The 18,732-nt window shown below is 51.6% G+C and overlaps 6 protein-coding genes across 6 annotated transcripts; 3 read left to right on the top strand and 3 right to left on the bottom strand.

Moving 5' to 3' along the window:
- Positions 1-1,362: 1,362 nt before the first annotated feature.
- ERG5 (RNA polymerase C-22 sterol desaturase) lies at positions 1,363-3,099 on the top strand (the record flags this gene model as incomplete). The annotated part of the gene is made up of 4 exons (XM_064871696.1): positions 1,363-1,516; positions 1,565-1,715; positions 1,766-3,011; positions 3,061-3,099. The coding sequence occupies 4 exons, from the start codon at positions 1,363-1,365 to the stop codon at positions 3,097-3,099; spliced, it is 1,590 nt and encodes a 529-aa protein (XP_064732076.1).
- A 240-nt stretch (positions 3,100-3,339) lies between these two features.
- PMZ80_003266 (uncharacterized protein) lies at positions 3,340-4,020 on the bottom strand (the record flags this gene model as incomplete). Its single annotated transcript, XM_064871695.1, has 1 exon — positions 3,340-4,020. The coding sequence occupies one exon, from the start codon at positions 4,018-4,020 to the stop codon at positions 3,340-3,342; it is 681 nt and encodes a 226-aa protein (XP_064732075.1).
- A 619-nt stretch (positions 4,021-4,639) lies between these two features.
- PMZ80_003265 (uncharacterized protein) lies at positions 4,640-6,964 on the top strand (the record flags this gene model as incomplete). The annotated part of the gene is made up of 1 exon (XM_064871694.1): positions 4,640-6,964. The coding sequence occupies one exon, from the start codon at positions 4,640-4,642 to the stop codon at positions 6,962-6,964; it is 2,325 nt and encodes a 774-aa protein (XP_064732074.1).
- Positions 6,965-7,723: 759 nt separating this feature from the next.
- Positions 7,724-9,130, top strand: PMZ80_003264 (uncharacterized protein; the record flags this gene model as incomplete). Its single annotated transcript, XM_064871693.1, has 1 exon — positions 7,724-9,130. The coding sequence occupies one exon, from the start codon at positions 7,724-7,726 to the stop codon at positions 9,128-9,130; it is 1,407 nt and encodes a 468-aa protein (XP_064732073.1).
- Positions 9,131-10,314: 1,184 nt separating this feature from the next.
- Positions 10,315-13,760, bottom strand: FUN12 (eukaryotic translation initiation factor 5B; the record flags this gene model as incomplete). Its single annotated transcript, XM_064871692.1, has 3 exons — positions 10,315-10,555; positions 10,605-13,186; positions 13,248-13,760. The coding sequence occupies 3 exons, from the start codon at positions 13,758-13,760 to the stop codon at positions 10,315-10,317; spliced, it is 3,336 nt and encodes a 1,111-aa protein (XP_064732072.1).
- Positions 13,761-14,237: 477 nt separating this feature from the next.
- Positions 14,238-18,136, bottom strand: PMZ80_003262 (uncharacterized protein; the record flags this gene model as incomplete). The annotated part of the gene is made up of 3 exons (XM_064871691.1): positions 14,238-17,420; positions 17,466-17,598; positions 17,646-18,136. 3 exons carry the CDS (start codon positions 18,134-18,136, stop codon positions 14,238-14,240), a joined length of 3,807 nt encoding a protein of 1,268 aa, XP_064732071.1.
- Positions 18,137-18,732: the final 596 nt, after the last annotated feature.

The raw sequence follows: 18,732 nt of genomic DNA, 5'->3' as shown, positions 1-18,732 counted from the left end.
ACCACTACTGTCCAAAACTGGTGGAGAGGGCGCAGCGCCAGATGCTCGTGGTGACGCACACGATTACAGAGCTGCTGAACCGGACTGGGAACTTGCTATTGACCCGGAAGACGAAAGACTTTACAACAATGCCAAAGCGCTGGAGTTCGGCGACTGGAACTATCCCGTGATAGAAGTCCACTTCGCAACCAGAGAGGACTGGATGAACCGAGATCCTTCACTATTGACCACATCGGCAAACAGACATCTCTTCCAGCCGACAAAAGACCATGCGCGTCGGCGGAGGAGTGAGTTGAAACATCGCATACATAAGGGCAAAACGAGGAGCACCTCTCGATCAAGTGATGAAGAGGAAGATCCACTCGAGTCAAAGCTGCACCGCGACCTCAGCCCCTCCTCATCCAAGTCAGGCAAGATCGACGAGTCGCAACTAGTCGATCTAGTGGTGGAGGACGAAGAGGCAGAGCAGATGGAGCGTGTCAGAGCTAGAAAGGAGGGTGGAGATGCCTGGAACAACCAAGAGCAGAAGCATTTCGTGAGGACTTATTCCATCGGTTCAGAGGAATCCGGAGAAGACATCCGTGAAGGATTTGACCCGAGCAAGGTCGAGCCTGATCATCCTCCTCCAGAGCACGCAGTGAGTGACTCGGAACAAGAGGAAGAAGAGGAAGTAGGGTCAAGCAACGACCCAAAGTGCGGAATGCCACGATATGGCAGCATGGATGAACGCAACGTGTGGGATGGATGATAGTTCCAGTTTCCGCATCAATTATGTTTTTGACGTTCGGATTCAAGCGTTCAAGCGAATTAGGCGAAGTGAGAGATAGTGTATTGAAACACATGCAGCGCTCATTCGCCTCGTCATCAAAGATCTGCAGGTTAATATCAAGGAACCGTGGGCATTCTTGCATGCACAGATGATCGTTGATCTGTAAAAGTAACTTTGCTGCATGTTACTGATACGCCTCGGGAGGAGCTGTCGACTTCCCCTGGCTTGATGCATCAGTTAAGCTTTTGCATTAGGTAAGCTAGCAATTTTCCGCTTGCGAACCATCAGGGGGTCGTTGTAGATAATGAGACCATCTCGGCCCATGCAAGTTCCGATCGGAATGTGCACCAATCATTGAATCTAGCGGTCACAAAAAAAAGAAGACCATTCAACAGTTGCCCCATGGTGCTCGCAGAACGAGTATTTCGAAGACTGGCAAGTTTATATGGTTTCCCTCTTGCAATTGCCCGAGTATAGTTGGACTCTTTCCACCCCAAGATCTCGAGTCTATTGGAGGGCGCTGTGTGCCGTTTGTGAGACTTGCCTTGCCAATCGGCGGCAGAACCTCAATCCTCCCGGTAATCGAACAAATCATGGAGGTCAACAACACGGCCTTTGTGTCGCCTCTAGCGAATGCGCAGTATGAGCTTCCGCCTTCGTCCGGCTTCGTCGATCGCATAGCACAGCAAGTCAACTTCTGGACACTGTCGCTGACCTTGCTGCTGCTTGCGATCACATACGATCAATGTGGGTACGCGACGCAGGCAATGCGACAGAGGTACTAACTGTGAACAGGGTCATACAAGCTTCAGAAACATGGAATCGTTGGCCCAGCATGGAAGATGCCATTCATTGGACCTTTCCTCGAAAGTGTGAGACCAGACTTCAGAAAATACCAAGCAAAATGGGCCAGCGGCGAGCTTAGTTGCGTCTCGGTCTTCCACAAGTAAGCAGCTCACAGAGAGAAAGGAGCAGATACGCTAACTAAGGACCCAGGTTCGTCATCATTGCCTCGTCTCGAGACATGGCTCGAAAGATCTTCAACTCTCCAGCCTACGTCAAGCCATGTGTGGTGGACGCCGCTTACAAGCTCCTTCGACCGACCAACTGGGTGTTCTTGGACGGCAAGGAGCATGTCGATTATCGCAAGGGCCTCAATGGGTTGTTCACCCGACAAGCGCTCGAAATCTATCTCCCAGGACAAGAGGAGGTCTACGACAAGTACTTCAAGGAGTTCGTGCGGGTCAGCAAGGAAGAGGGAAAGCCCAAAGCATTCATGCCTATCTTCCGGGAGCTGATGTGCGCCGTCAGCTGCCGTACGTTCGTCGGTCACTATATGCCTGAGAAGGTTGTGACGAAAATTGCTCATGAATACTACCTCATTACTGCCGCTCTCGAGCTTGTCAACTTTCCTATCATCCTTCCGTTCACGAAATCCTGGTACGGCAAGAAGGCTGCGGACATGGTCCTGGATGAGTTTGCTAAATGCTCTGCCAAAGCTAAGGTCCGAATGGCCGCAGGAGGAGATGTGACATGCATCATGGACGCCTGGATCAAACAGATGCAGGACTCTGCCAAGTACCGAGAACGAATTGCGAAAGGAGAAGAGGTGGATGCATCCGAGAAACCACCACAACTACTTCGGGACTTCACGGATTGGGAGATCTCTCAAACAATCTTCACTTTCTTGTTCGCTTCCCAAGATGCAACAAGTAGTGCCTGCACATGGCTCTTCCAACTGATGGCTGACCGACCAGAATGGCTCGCGAAGGTCAGAGAGGAGAACCTGAGGCTCCGAGATGGTGACCGCAATGTCCGCTTCTCAATGGACCTTCTAGAGTCTATGACTGCGACGAGAGCGGTTGTTAAGGAGACACTTCGGTACAGGCCACCAGTAATCCTGGTGCCCTACCTCGTCAAGAAAGATTACCCGATTACACCAAACTTCACGGCTAAGAAAGGACAGATGATCATCCCATCTGTCTGGCCTGCGACACACGACCCCGAAGCATACCCAGATCCGGACTCGTTTGACCCAGAGCGGTGGATTTCAGGCACAGCAGAACAGCAGGTGAAGAATTGGCTTGTTTTCGGCACCGGTCCCCACTACTGCCTAGGCCAGACGTATGCTCAGCTGAATCTAATGGCTATGATCGGCAAGGCCAGTATCTTTCTGGACTGGGAGCATTTCCCGACCGAGAAGAGCGAGGACATTGAGGTATTTGCGACGATCTTTCCACAGGTAAGTTTGCCCGAGTCTACTGTATCGAGCGTTACTAACTCTTCTCCAGGATCATTGCGAGCTTGTCTTTACCGACAGACCAGAGTAGATCCCTAAAATATGTGCGTTTGAGCGTTGAGTTATTGGGTGGGCAGCATCTTTTGCAATGAGGGTTTGGACCACAAAAGTCTGTCATCTTGATGGAGAACCATACACCGCATAACATAGAGTAGGTTTCCGGTCTTCCATCTAGCTACCCTTATAGAAGATACAGTTGATATGAGTCTGGCTACCTTTTAGTAGAGTGTACTAGTTGATCTGAATGCAGAACCCGTCACCTCTGAACAAGTCAAGCACTTCCAACCAGCCTTTCAACTCTGCTCAGCAGAACATTGCTCTGTCTACCAAGCTTCTGCTTGCCATCTTTACCAGGTTTCCGTGCTTTAGCCATGGCTCGTCGCTCCTTCTCGCGCTGTTCCCTCGCTCTTTCCCGCGCTGCCATTTGTGCCTTCCTCTCTTCGGCCTGCGCAAACTCCTTGTTGTATCTAACAGGTCTTTCCACATCACGGTTTCCTTTGGGCTGTCGGTCTTTCCTACCACCTCTATCATTTCCATCTCTTCTCCGTCCTTGATTCCTCCTCCAATTCAGCTCCTCGGCTGGCTGTTCCTCTTCTGGTTTGTCGAGCATAGCTTGTCGCTCGGGATGTATCTCATTTGATGTCGCCTGAGTGCCATTTTCTGCCTCTCCATCTTCGTCACCAGAATCATGCCGTACTGCAGGCCGTGTCGGATCCTCGGCTTCTGCATACGGATCGTAGGTTGTCCCTTCGTCACCCTCTTCCGGTTCTTGCGCTTTCAGCTTCGCATATGCCTTCTTCACTTTCGCCTTCTGTATCAAATCATTCTTGATCTTCTGTGTTTTGCGACGGTAGGTGCCGTCAGGAAGATTGGCAGGACCGACACTGAAGCCTTTGCGCTGCTTCTTTTCTGGCTTTTCGTCGCCTGCCTCTTCTCTTTTCCTTTTACTCATTGTTGTGTTTACCGCGGATTCGAGGAACAAGTACGCGTTGAGACTCCAGTTTCGAGTCCTGGACGAACAAAAGAACGAATGGCTGAAGATTTCTGCCACATGCAAGCGATGCAAGCCAACGCCAATCGATAAGATGACGGATGAGCTAGAATACCTTACCCCACAGCACTTCTGCCACGCCCGAGCCCCGTCCGGTGTCCTCCAGTGGTCGGAATGACAGCACCTGATCCTGTCACGTTCTCGGACTCGCACGCTTTGTCTATCTCAACGTCAATGATGACTACCTCCCTCCTGCCTTATGTTCCTTCCTGCCGTGACTACTCCCTGTCCCGTCCGCCTTGACTTCGCAGCTTGGACCCTATCTCGCCCTTGGTACCTTCATCTCCTCAGCATGGAAGCTCTGACTTGCTCAATGCACTCACCGCAATGACTCCACTGACTAGCTCATGTTTCATGCCGAATAGGCCTAATCAGCTGACTAGAAAAGCTCGAACATCCTTCATGTCATTGAGGGTTGAGGTGAGGACAGAGAATGCCATTCGTCTGCGGTAGCAATGAGAGATCGGGCCACCAAAACAAGAGACGGAAACTCGAGAAACACACCCAAACACATTCGACTATGGCGAGGCACAAGGAAGACTCGATGGACGAAGAACAATGGCAGCTCGATCAAAGCCTGCCATACAAATCGGATGAACTAGAACAGAGGAGAAGAACAGAATATCCGGCAGAAGTCGTGAGAACGAGCAGCAGGGAGGAACTGATGGAATGCATCAAACGGGGACAACGACCAACATGGGTTCCAAATTCAGCTTTCCAAGCTCTAAGAGATGAAGAGGAGGCTCTGGTAGCCCAACGCAGAATGAAGTCTGAGAAAGAAGGACGTAGTACCCAGGGTGCTGAACATGAGAGACAGGCGGCCCCCTCAACCACCAGTGTGGAGCATTTGAACTCAGAGTCCAAACCTGGTCCGCCTTCAGCACCATTCGACAGGCCACGGTCAGCCCTCCATAAAGGCAACTTCTCTGAAGTCGAGTCAGATTCTTCATCTGATTTCTGGTCAATTCCCGCTTATCAGCCAGGCATTGCAATTTCTACCTCAGGAGTCAGTGCTTCTTCGTCAAATTGGTACCCCGCCAGCCCACGTCCAACATCACTCGATGCAATGCCTAACGCAAGGGCACTGAGTCAGCTTAGTACTACCATTACACAGCGGAGAAGGGCTCCATCACTGGGCAGCAGCTTGTCGTCCAGCTTCGTTATGAGAGCTCCGACAAGCCCACTGGTCTACTCTACTAGCAATAGAGATCAATCTTCCTCGAGTGATGCAGAGCAGGAAACACCGAGGCGTGACAATACAAGACGTCGGACCATGCCTCCCAGCTCTTTTCATACGTTTAGCATGACTCCCATCGATGCTACACCGCCGAACTTTAGTCGACCTTTTGCTCTAGCATTACGTCGAGAAGCAAGTTTGCCTACACAAGCTCACAATCCACGCCATTCTCTGAACTCCTTCACGTATCATCCTAGGACAAATTCTCAGACAGCATTTGGCCGGAGTCGAGGGCCTAGCATGACCTCTGAGAGCGGTTCGAGGCGCAGGAAGTCGATGGTGGGTTCGTTCGAAGAGTCCATCCTCAGAGGCCGTATGTCTACCCCACCGTCGAAGCCCTTGGATTTCGTGGCTCAAATTGGTGTTATGGGCAAAGGTGACTGTCCGTCAAGCTTGAAGTGTCCTGCACACGTCAGTGTTCCATTTCCAGCTGTCTTCTACAGCTATCCTGCATCTGCTGGGGCAGAGTCCTTCTCAGACCACGCTCCGAGTCCATATGTGGGCACAGTCAACCTCAGTGGAAGCCTTAAGCCGGTAGTGCTGGCAGCGAAAAAGGGCAAGACGGACACCGCTACAGTCCAACGGTCGACCCACAGCCAGCCAGCTGCAGATGAGGACGGAACCTCGATGGATGCTTCGAAGCTACATGTTGGTGGTGCTTACAGAGTACCTCAGCAGGGCCAGCTTCAGATTATGATCAAAAATCCAAATAAAACAGCCGTCAAGCTCTTTCTGATACCCTATGATCTGAGTGGCATGGAGGCAGGTACGAAGACCTTTGTCAGGCAACGAAGCTTCTCGACTGGCCCAATCATCGACAGCATGCAGGGCGACACAAGTATGAAGGCAGCGATGGCTGATCCACTTCAGGACAAGCACATACTGCGATACCTTGTGCACCTGAGGTTTTGCTGTCCCGCTAAGAACCGCTTCTACCTGTACGACAACGTTCGAGTGGTGTTCGCTAATCGTGTACCGGACGGTAAGGAGAAACTACGGAACGAATTGCAGCTTCCAGAGCCCAAGTTCAGCACGTGGAAGCCTTCGCAGCCAGAGCGATCGGCAAAACCGCCCAAGAGTGCTCCGACCACGCCCACCGTCAATGCATTGGATCTTGACTCACCTCAATTCTTTGGTGATATGGAAGGCTTCCTCGAGGCACAATCCCCAGCCTCGCCGACACCGCTTTCTAGCCATCGTTCTAGACCATCAGCTCCAGCGGCGCCAGCATTTGACTTACGCCGCGTGTCTTCCAGAGCAAAGGCAGCAGCTCGAAGTCTTAGCAGTCAAGACAACGACAAGCAGAGGACACCGTTCGAGTTTCCAGACATCAATGATTCGCAGACACTGAGGGCTGCCAAAAAGGCAGAGCGGCCGCTTTCACCAGTAACAGGCTTCGGCACAACCACTCCCTTGCGGAGTTCACCTGTTCCGTGGAGGTCGCCTCCTAGTGGTGCCGGTTCGAATAGGAGCTTTTCGCCCATTCCGATGGAGGCCAGAGATTCTTTGCTGTCGAGACAGCTGAAGGAACTGAGTGGACGCTTCAGTCCTGCAGATGCAACCACGGAGTTAGAGCCGACAATGAGAGAGACAAGAGGAGGACCGTGAGCTGAAGAGTTCGGTGTGCTATGCAGTGGTTTGAGACTTCGTGGTTTACGGTGATGGGGTTTAAAGTGGACTCCCTTGGACATATTTGCAAACATAACTCCGACAGCAAGGTTATTTTGTTAGGTGTTGGACATATATATGCTACATATATATGCTTTTGTCTGGCGTTTCAGCGAGGCAGCTCTTCTGGGAGTCGGGGTCCGTCTAAGGCGTACCGGACGCAGTATAGGTCCTGTTTGCGTGCGCTTCATATACTCTCTGAACTGATGCCCTTGTCCGATATCTTTATCTGCTCTTCTTATGAACGTAATGCCGATCCTAAGCTGTACAGTGTACACTGCCTCTGGTTGTGTTATCTGTCAGATCACCACTGACATCATCGGCACCTCCAGATTCTGATAAAATGGTATTTTATTCCATGAAATCCAAGGAGTTGTGCGTCACCAGCCAGCTTGTTCGTACCGTCACTACCGTATCTGTTCTTGCACATCTTCTCTAATCTTTGACTTGTTCGGGTTCGAGTGTAATGTAGTTCTGCCGCGACATTGAGCTAAGGTATGGGCGAGGTCATGCAGAATACGAGCACTGCTCCAAACACCAATATCTCACTGTGGTAGCTACTGTAGTTCCAGACCATACACACCTACGGTAGCTCAACAAGCTTGATAAGTCTATTCGATATTGAAGACAACTGGTCACCGCTGCTCCAGGACATCAGTAGCAAAGCGAAGCAAGCGGGCCCCATCCCTTCCAACCAATATGGAGAGGATAGCTGCTAGACAGTCCACACGACTGCTCAAAGCTCTACAACCACGCCGTACACGACCTCACGGCTTCACGATCACCCAGCCCAGAAGCTTCTCAACAACACTCAGCCGTGAAGCAGACTTCACCCACGCCATCATAGGCGGCGGCGCCGTCGGCCTCGCCATAGCACGCCACCTAACACAACACCACCCCAACACCTCCACCCTCCTCCTCGAACGCCACGGCATGGTCGGCAGCGAGACATCCTCCCGCAACTCCGAAGTCATCCACGCGGGTCTCTACTACGGCCACGGCACGCTTAAGACAGATCTATGTCTGAGTGGGAAGCGGCAACTCTATGATTTGTGCGCTAAACACGGGATCCCCCATCGCAACACGAAGAAGTGGATTATCGCGCAGGATGAGGCGCAGATGAGTGAGTTGGAGAAAGTCCATAAGTTTGCGGGGGAGGTTGGATATGAGAATGTGCCGACAAGGTGGTTGTCGAGGCGGGAGATTGAGGAGAGGGAACCGGATGTGTGTGCTCGCGCTGGCGTGCTCGAGAGTGAGAGTACGGGGATTGTCGATTCACATAATTACATGCAGTTCCTTGAGGCGGATTTCTTGGATAGAGGTGGGATGGAGGTGTTGCATACTAGTGTGAGAAGGGTTGAGAAGTTATCTACCGGTGGGTACCGGATCTTCACGAGGACACAGGACCCATTGATGGCGAGTTCGTTTGGGGGTGCGACGCCGGAGGAGAACGAAAGCGAGGATAGTATTGATGTTGATGTGTTGATTAATAGTGCGGGGTTGGACGCGATCAATTTGAGTAATAGTATACTGCCGGCGCATCGACATATCAAACCGCATTTTGCGAAGGGGACGTATTTCAGTTATGCGTCAAGTCACCCGAAACCGAAGACGTTGTTGTACCCGGCGCCTGTGCCGGGGCATGGGGGGCTCGGTACACATCTCACGCTTGATATGAGCGGGCGTATACGGTTTGGGCCGGATGTGGAGTGGATTGAGGATCCGAGTGCGCCTGATGCGCTGGTGCCGAGTTCGAGTCGGTTGGAGGAGGCGATCGAGTTCATTGCTACTTATCTGCCGAGTGTTGACAAGAGTGCTATCGATCTGGATTACTGTGGGATTAGACCGAAACTGGGGAAGACGAGTGGGACAGCTGGACCGACTTTTGCGGATTTCTATATCAAGGAGGAGAAGGACGAGGGGTTTCCGGGATTTATCAATTTGCTTGGGATTGAGAGTCCGGGTCTCACGTCTAGTTTGGCCATTGCGGAGTATGTGGACAGTATACTCTATGGGAGTGGTGCTGTGCAAGGGAGGAATGAGGATGTTGATGAGGCGAAGAGGAGAGGACGGGAGGGCCAGCATAACCATGAGTTTAACCATTGATGTTACCCCTGGGATGGTACGCTCGATATCCTTTGCATGATACGGCTATCCGCGGACGTTTTGAGGGCGCGCCTCGCTCTTACATACATGACTAAGGAGGAGCCACGAGCGATACAGAGAGGCAGCACTCGTGTGAGAAGGAAGGAGTCAGCCATGTTCGAGGCAAGGGGCAACGAGACGGAAGCTACGATTCAAATGACCACGAGGCGCGATTCGTGGAAGTAGGAAGGAACGACAGACGCGAGGGGAAGGAGCAACAGACTCGTGCGAGGAGGGAAGAACGACCCTTGTGTGGAGGAAGGTACGACTCGTGCCGCCAAGTGAAGGAAGGTATGTGCCATCCCTTCGGCAGGCACGATCAATGGACAATTGAAGAGAGAGCACTACCACCTGTGTCTGGTTCAAGCTTGGGAGGTGCGTGTACAGGCCAAGATGGCAGGCGCAACAGGAGGTACAAAACTGCATACTCTACAGTATGTGAAGTCTTACCACAGATAGCATGAACCCACATGATAACAAAAAACTGACTTCTATAAGCATGGTTGCGGTCTTCTCCGGGCTCTTGTAGCCGTCTAGAGCGCCTAGATTAGGTACTCTACCGCTCGGTTACCCTAATAAGCAAGCTTGTGCCGTCAATAAACTGCCAATTTCGCTCACCTTGGAATTGGGGCGCTACGGACAATCCCGCCACTTAGGTTTAGATCTGTGAGCGCCTATAACGCCTAACTTCAGCGACTCCGAAGCCTTTCAGCCCGCACGGCTGATTCTGTCAATCGGCAAGCTATCGACGGCACAGGCTTGTAAGGTATCCAGATACTGAGCGGAACTGATTCAAGGTTGCGCTGAACGTCAAGATGAATCTAGTGACGATGCACCAGAGCCGCTATTGTGGAATTAATACATGCAACGTTGAGTAACAAGCACGTCCAGAGGGCATACTAGGTAGCCTGGTAGGAGGCAACGGAGTTGTCCGGACGCAATCTAGGGGCCGATCATAGGGACTGGAAGTAATATTCGTAGATTCATGCCACGTTAAGCGTGAGCTCTTCTCGGTACATAAATCGTTCTAGCAACAGCATAACACACAAGCTGTGAGAATGAGAAATCATTCCGAAGCCACAATGTCCACCCGAGACGCCATATGCAATGCCACACTTTTGACAGAATGAAATTCATCAATCAATTCAAATGTCGAACAGCGGCTTCAATTTGACAAGCAACTGCCACTCATCCCTGGTCACGTCGTCTCTGTAGAACTCCTTCAGCGTATCAATGGACTTCCTCGTTATAAGAGAATAGAGTGTATCCTTCTCCTCAATCTGTCGGCCGTACAATGGCTGATTTGGACCTTCGATCTTGACGGCGACGGATGGTTGGCCCTTCTTACAAATGGGGATGGCTTTGTGTTCTCGTTCGATTGATGTTCTGCGATATGTTAGCATATGTGAATGCGACGGGGTCAAGATGAACTTACACTCTACCAAGACTGATGATTTCTTTGACACCAGTGACAGGGTTGTTCTTGACGATGGCGATTGGCGTAAGTGGTCGCAGGTTGCCTTCAACAACATCGACACCAACGACGATTGGGTCCTTCTTGTTGAAGACCTGGAGTGGGTTGAGCACACAAGGGAAGACTGCCAACAGCTTGCTTTCTTCCTTCTTTTGCTCCTTGAGCTGCGCCATATGCTTCGTGAAGTCGTCGAAGAGGTGGTAGATGATGTCTGCTTCGAAGATCTTGATGCCTTGTTCCTCAGCGTACGCCCTCGCTTCCTTATCGACTCTGACGTCGAAGCAAAGCATGACAGCGTACTCCTTGGCTTTTTCGAGCATAGTTCCAGCCATCATCACATCCCGCTTGAAAACGGGACCGATAGAAATGTTAGCAACGGGGATCTTGCTCTGCTTCAAGAACTCTAGCAGGGCTTCAAGGGAACCCAGCGTCGACGCTTGCACGCTGACACCACGGTTGTCCTTGGAGACCTTGCTGAGCAGTTGTTGCAGGTCCGACATGACTTCTTCTTCGAGGTCTTCTTCGTCATCTTCAGGTCCGACAACTAGCAGTCGAGAGCCGGCGATGGCGCCTTCGAGGTCGTTGGCAGCAATCTTGATACCGAGCGCTGCTTTGACTTCCTTATTGTGTACGTATTGCGACTTGAGACGCAGTTCCTTCAGTGGTGCAGGCGTCAACAATGCACGAATATTTGTCACAATTGCTCCGTTCAGACCGCAAAGAACTACCTTGTCGCCTTCTCGCAGCACACCGTTCGAAAGAACGACGTCGATTGTTGTACCCAAACCTTCGATGACCTTGACTTCCAGGACTGTAGCCTCTACCTCGGAGAGGTACATGAGACTTCCAGTCATTCGCTCTTGCGTCAATTTGGCAAGCAGCTTCAGCATGTCTGGTACACCCTCTCCTGTGTGCGCAGAAGTGGGTACCAGTGAGACGAACTTGGCCATGTTCTTGTTCTCGTAGAATAGCTCAGCGTTGAAACCTTGCTCGGCAAAAGCAAGCTTGGTCTTCTCAAGTCTGTCTTTGAACTCGTTCTGCACACCCTTATTCTGCATGGCGAGTGAGTCTTGGAAGCCATTGTCGGCGATCTTCTTCCAGCCGTATAGACGATCGATCTTGTTCAGCGCAACCACGAAAGGAGTCTTTCGGTCTCGCAGAAGCTTCATCGACTCGAGCGTCTGAGGCTCGAGACCGTGCATGATGTCGACGACTAGGATGGCAATGTTGCATAGAGATGAACCACGAGATCGAAGATTGGAGAAGGACTCGTGACCGGGTGTATCGATGACAAGCAGACCAGGAATCTTGAACTCGAAGTTGTCCTCCTTGTTGACCACAGCGGTCTTCGTCTGTAGTGCCTCGACCGGGAAATATGTGGCACCAATTTGTTGCGTGATACCGCCAGCTTCGCCTTCCTGAACATTGGTCTGTCGAATCTTGTCTAGCAGTTTCGTCTTACCAGTATCGACGTGACCAAGAATGCAACAAATAGGCGAGCGCAGGTTCTCTTTGCTTCTGGCGGCAAGAGCCTTCTCGTGTGCCTCTTCTCGTCGTTGCTTCGCCTCAGCCTTCCTCTTGGCTTCTGCCCTCTTGGTTGCAGTCAGCTCTTCGTCTTCCGAAGATTCTTCCTCGCTGCTGTCGGTATCAGACTCAACCGGTCGCTCTTTCGAAGGTGGTCCATCGCGAACAGGCAACGTCTTCGTTGCTCCTGCAGCAGGTTTCGTGGGCGCATCTGTGGGCTTGACAGCAGCACCGTTTGTAACCATAGGACCCTTGGAGTCACCATTGACTCGCTCCTTGGCTTCAACTGTGTCGTCCTCATCGGTCTCAGCATCCCAACTGTCCTTGAGGTCTCCATCGGCTTTGGCAGCTTCTGCTTCCCAATCCTCGAGTTCTTCGGGCGCCTCTTTCTTCGCAGCGGCTTCGAGTTCAGCTCTTTTCCGCTCGGCCTCTGCAGCTTCTTTTGCTGCACGTTCTCGCTCTGCTGCGGCGGCCTCGGCTTCTTGCTTCGCGCGTGCGGCAGCGGCTTCAAGATCAACTTCCTCCTTCTGAGGCTTCTTCTTGCGCTTAGCATCAGTAGGCTTCTCTTTCTTCTTCTCTTCGCCCTCCCCAGCAAGACCAGCAACGGAAACACCCGCAGCCAGCATCTGCTCTTTGCGCTGGTCCTGTAACTTCTTTTTCTTCTTCTCGGCCTCAGTCATGTATTTGCCCTCCTTCTTGAGCTGCTCTTTCTTCTCCTTTTCTTTCTGTTTGCGCAACTCTTTGGCCTTTTGCCGTTCCTGTTCCTCCTCTTCTTCTAGTCGTTGTCTCTCGGCCTCAGCAGCAGCTTCTTCCCTAGCAAGTCGTTCTTCCTCTTCTCGGCGCTTCGCCAGCTCTTCCTGCTGCTTCTGCAGGGCAGCCAGGGCTTTGTTCTTTGGCTTCTTCTTGCCATCGTCCTTTGCTGCAGGGGCTTCGACCTTCTCAGGCTCGACTTTCTTTTCGGGCTCAGGCTTCTTCTCGGCCGGCGTAGGAGCGGGCTTGTCTGTTTTCTTCTTTGCGGCCTGCAGAATTTATGTTAGTAACTAACGTAGAAAATATACCCCGTAAGATGGTCATGCTTACCTGCTCCTTCTTCCTCTGCTTTTCTCTCTCTTTTCTCTCCTTCTCCTTTTCCTTCTTACTCTTGACACCCCCACCTACAGCGCCAGATGCGACAGAGTCATTATCGTCGTCATCCTCTGGAACGGCTTTGGCAGCAGGACCTTTCTTGCCTTTCTTGTTCGCATTTCCAGCGAAGGCGTCATCGTCGTCGAAGGTAGCCTCCTCGGGGGCCTTGTTCGCAATTGCATCTCCGTCGGTGGCAGGTGCGTCACCATTGGCGATGGCAGCGAGATCCTCACCCTCAACAAAGTCGTTATCTTGCTTGCCCTTCTTCTTTCGCTTTTCCTTGTTCTTCTTCAATGCCGCAAGGAGGCCACCAGCGCCGCCACCACCAAAGTCATCCTCGCCGGCTTCCTCTGGTGCAGCGGGTTGTGTGCCTTCTGTTTCCCCGCCGTTGGTCTGTTGTACGTCTTCGCCAAGTTCGTTTTCCCAGTCATCCTGCTGCTTCTTGCCCTTCTTTCCTTTAGGAGCCATGATGGATGATGTGCCGGTGTATGTGAGGTTTGGGTTGTATGAATCGTTCTCGGTTGAGTGGGGGCGACATGAAATGCTTTTTGGTCGGGGTGGAGACTAGTGTTGAGCCTCGATGGCAAACGTGCTGTTCTATATCACACTTCGATTGTCTTCGAAAAGACCTTAGTGTTTGCCACTGAGTCTAAGTCGAATAATTTATTTGTTGCTGGATTGACTCGGCGTTAATGAGGGGTTTGCGTGTGCTTGCAAGTCGTCACCGGCCCGTGCTCTGCCAAGACCCGGACCATGCCTTATCGTCAAGCAAGTCATTCATTAGGCAGTCATGCAAGGTATTCGATGGCGAGAAGATGAAGCACTGAGAAACTCGTTCGTCATTACTCATAAAGCATAGACTCATGACATACAGCAAAAGAACATGCTCGACCAGACCGGGTAGCCCCCAAAGGACAAACCCACGATTTGCTCGGACTGTCAGTCTCAAAAGGAAGGAACGTTCAGCAACCTCCTCAACCACACAACCACAGCCTCTACCACGTCCTCAGTGCTTCCTAACACCGGCCGAGCGACATCTTTCAAGCTTTCCAATTCATCTTCCAGCTTGACCATAGCATCTTCTTCCTCCAACTTGATTCGTCTCTGCAATAGAAAGTGGATGTTGTACGGTCCGGGCTCAAGCAATCTCCTCAGCACGTCTCCCCGAGCATGTGTATCACCAAGGCTCGGTGGCACCCGACCCAATGACTCAAGCTTAGCTCCTTTCTCCTTTATCATCGCTTGTGCTAGGATGCCCATGTTCTTTGCTAATCGATACTTGATCGGCTCACAGAGCTGCTCCAAAAAGCAGAGGAGCTTCATCTCTGCCTCGGTCAGTGTTGTGAGCAGATACACTGTGCCATCGACTGTAGTTGCGACGAAACGGCCACGTTGATCGTCCATAGAAGATATCTTGAGGGGGTTCAGTCTGTCAATAGCTTGTGGCATTCTCGCCTCAAACGTGGGCCTGGTGCCTTTGGTCGGCCGCTCGGAAAAGTTGAGCAATCTGCTGCCGTGATCAGAAACAAGGTTGACCAAAGTCGAACCATTGCCATGAGGTATTATGTTCCGAGCTTTGCTCGCCCACTCATCGCTTTCCATCAATGTTAGCTTGCCATTTTCCTCGCGAACAAGCATGAAAGAGTGCAAACTGGTTGCCACGTATATCACCGAGCCTTTCGTCCTGAGCTCCGTGGCACGCGAAGGAAGCTCAATTTCGCCCTGATTTTGAAAGCGCTTCGTGGGTATATCCAAGTACAGCAACTTAAGCTCTCGTCCAGCGCACACCACCAGAGATGACATCCCATATGCGCAAACAGCACTGATGCTTTTCTTGGGATATGTAGCAATCAGCCTGGCTGAACCGCCGGTTTTCGGCTGCGACATCCGGTTCGCGCTCATGTACGACAACCTACCTGTGGCATTGTGGTCCGAACCGATGATGATCATGTCGAAGTGGAATGTGCCATCTGTGGGTGTCCAGTCAAGTAGGACTCGAATCTTCTCTCCTTTCTCGCCAAAGAAGAAGCGTGACTTAGGCAAGGGTGTCTCGTGCTCAGCCGCAGTGTTAGGATCAAGTATATGTAGCGAGGGTCTTTCTGTTTGCTGCTCACCATCATCATCAGCCCCGGATGCTGTCCTTCCCTGCACAGAAGTAATGCATTTCCGTAGCAGAGATGAATAGACCAAATGCTTGGTTGGATGCATGGCACGGATTGACCGAGGCATCAGTGCCGTCTGGCCAATTCTGAGGAATGAAATCTCATCCGCCACAACGCAGATGACAAGTCCAACTGTGTCATCATTCTCTGACGATTGAAGCCTTCCCATGCGATCGATGGCATTGATCTTCGCAGGTATATAGGATGGCCTAGCCTTATCTGTGATGACTAGACGGTCGATCGTGTAATCCAGACCATACTTGGTTCGATGAAGATGCACTCGAAGCAACGATGAGCCGCAGGTTGCGTATGCAGTTCGCTCGTCCTCCATCAATGTCTCTGCCTCAACTTTGACGACGACAGCAGTGGTACCGAGACTCTGCTCGTGCTTCAATAAAAGTCCTGCAGAATCCAGGGACCCGGCTGGCGGCACTACAAGCTCGAAGAGCATCAGCCGTCCATTTTTGAGACCACAGAGGACCAGGACGGACCTTGCGCCGTTCAGACTCAATGTGGCAATCGAGGCGATATGGGTATCATCGAGATCTCTGGTGAAGTCGCTTAGAGACCATGTCTTAGCTGATGTGAAGCCGCGCTCAGGATCTATGCCACTCATGTGCAGATGCCCATGTAGGGATCCGCACAAGCAGATCGTTCGCCCACCCGCATCTGCAAGCTTCACATCCACCGGCACATAATCGATGCTTAGTGTGCCAGGGAGCAATGCTAGCTCAGGTTCGATCTCGGATTTCGCGACGGTGATGCCGCCTACCAACTCCAAAGAGGTACCTTCACGTCTAACGGCGACGAAAAGACCTCTAGGCGCAAGAACATCGGCACATGCATAGTCTCCACGCATTTGTGCGAGCTGATGAACTTGGTCTTCGGCGGAAGCGCCAAGCACATTGACCTGAGTCGCTGTAATCTGGAGGACTACGTCACCAGGTAGCCAGCAAGCAACCAATGTTGGCTCATTGAAGCACAATTGAGGGCATGACTGGGAGTCTAGCGCGATGGTTTCGGCAGTTTCGATCTCGTAGCTTAAGATTGTGGTATGTTCGTGATGGGAAGCAACCAAAAGTATTCGCCTCTCAGAGTGTCTCTCGACTACCCACAAGCGGTCGATAGTGTCTGCTTCGTTGTATGCGATGGACGATACGACATGAGCTTCCAGACCGTATCGGAGTTCAGTCAGGGCAGCGCGGTTCTCGTGCAGCCCTGTTGCTGCTAGCACTATGCCGTGATCATGCCCCATCGAAGACATAGCTTTCCGGTCGATATGGACGACGTCGCGGATAGGGCTCCAATTAGAAAGGCCTTGTAGTCGCAGTGGCGACTGCCTGGCAGCTAGGTGGAACACACCTCCTTCTGTCATATCGCCACAAGCAATGAGGATGTCACCACCCACCGTTGGTGGCGCGGACAAAGCGCAGACCGCAGTATCCACGTTCATACCAAGATGACCTGGCTCCCAGGCGATGGAGGTCTGGGATGATGAGGTATGCGTGACGACAACAGTTTTGAGGGTGCCATCTTCGCGAATCAGGAATATGTCTTCTTTCCGCTTTTTGTGCTCTTCGTGTCGAAAAGGCTTCGCATATTGCACCCATAGTTTGTCATTTGGCAGATTGTCTTTCGGTATCTTGACTGGATGCCTCCTCATACTTTTGGCATTCACGTTATCGTAGAAAACGATCTTTTGCCCTGAAACAATGGCGAAAGATGTCCCCTTGCAGGAGGGTATCAACAAGTGAGGAAAGGCATCTTCAGGTGGTAAAGGCTGCCCGCTGCACCGTTGGGGCTTGACGGTGGTCAATGGTCGCCATTTATCCCAGCGGTAGAGCAACAGTCGGGTCACGCCTTGATTTGCAATGATCAAGAGTAGAAAGACACGGTCGGGCTCTTCGACGGAGCTCCGGAGGAAGTCCATTCGCAGGATAACACCGTCAACTTTGAAGAACCTTTGCTGCAACGGGTCAGCACATGCTCGAGATGGAAGAATAATACATACCTCCTTGATTGGCAGAATAGTCAAGGGATTGCGTGGGTCCCAACTGTCAATCTCGTCCTTGATTTGATCTATGTCCTTTAGTGCCATAATGCCGAAATGATTTTTAGCAGAAGCGACTGCTAATGCCCGAGACCTTGAGAGTCAGCCAACAGGGCAATCTCGGAGCTCATATACACTCACTGAGGGTCGACCACCAGTTGTTTGCCGTATTTTCGAGGCCAGTGATAGCCATCTCCAAGTATCTGTCGTCTGGCATGCACAAACTGAACGCTGCCATTGAGGAGAGTTTTAGCATAGACATATACTAGTTCACCCAATGCTGTACTAAGCACCACAATCTGCGGTGGCTGAGAGTCGTCACATGGTTGTCCTCTGATCTTGTATCTGATCTCGTCTCGTCCATTCTCCAAGATGGCATCCTCTGTGGAGAGCACATATTCCTCAGCAGAGATGACCTTGGCTGACAGGATTTGTACACCAAGCTCAAGATCCGCGATGATGTTCGATAAGGCTGTACTTTGCATGAACTCTCGAAGGTGAATTGAGCTATGTCCGACTAATACCACATCATTGAGAAGCGGAGACCTGATTCTCGCCGGCAGTATCGACTTGATGCAAGGGCTTGAGGCCAGAGTCTGAGAAAGGACGCCTGCGGTACTGTCTTGGTCCATCATGAGCTCTCTGGTAGGTACGTTCAATGGCGTAGATTGTGTCAATTGTCGATGTACGGCAGGGGCTATCAGTTAGTAGAACCTGCGACCTAAATAATGAAAGCAATCAAGATGTTGCGACCTGATTGCAAAGTATGGCGCGTGTTGCGCCTCTATCCAGGAAAGCCACTGATCTTGTATGGTTTCTAGAAGCACTGACTCCGAAGCGATGAACAGTCGTCAATGCACTTGAACGCGTTCATGGCTGAGGTTATCGTGATATGATAGAGGCGACTAGTGTTCTGGAGTGGTTCACTGAATCATCCACTCCAAAGTACGACAGACCTTGGAGTTTGCGCATCAGACGAGGAGCATAGCATTCCTGACTGGTCCATTTCGATCAAGCGAGGATCTCGCTTTGAACGCCTGGTGTTTGGTGTTGTTGAAGAAGGAGCGTGGTGCAAGGATGAGCGCCCCCAACTAGCTTCAGACGCGCCTACCAAGCCATTTCTCCTGCTACATCATCGTTGTGCCTTTCCATCCTCATCAGTTGGAAACGAAACGACGGCATTCCATCGAAGACGCCTGGCCCTGCTACGCCTGTAAACCGGCCAGAT

Source organism: Knufia obscura (assembly GCF_036327395.1).
Source record: "Knufia obscura strain CCFEE 5817 isolate CBS 148926 chromosome Unknown scaffold_3, whole genome shotgun sequence".
Lineage (NCBI taxonomy): Eukaryota > Fungi > Ascomycota > Eurotiomycetes > Chaetothyriales > Trichomeriaceae > Knufia > Knufia obscura.
The sequence above is the reverse complement of the archived record's forward strand: the minus strand, read 5'-3'. Positions and strand labels throughout refer to the sequence as shown.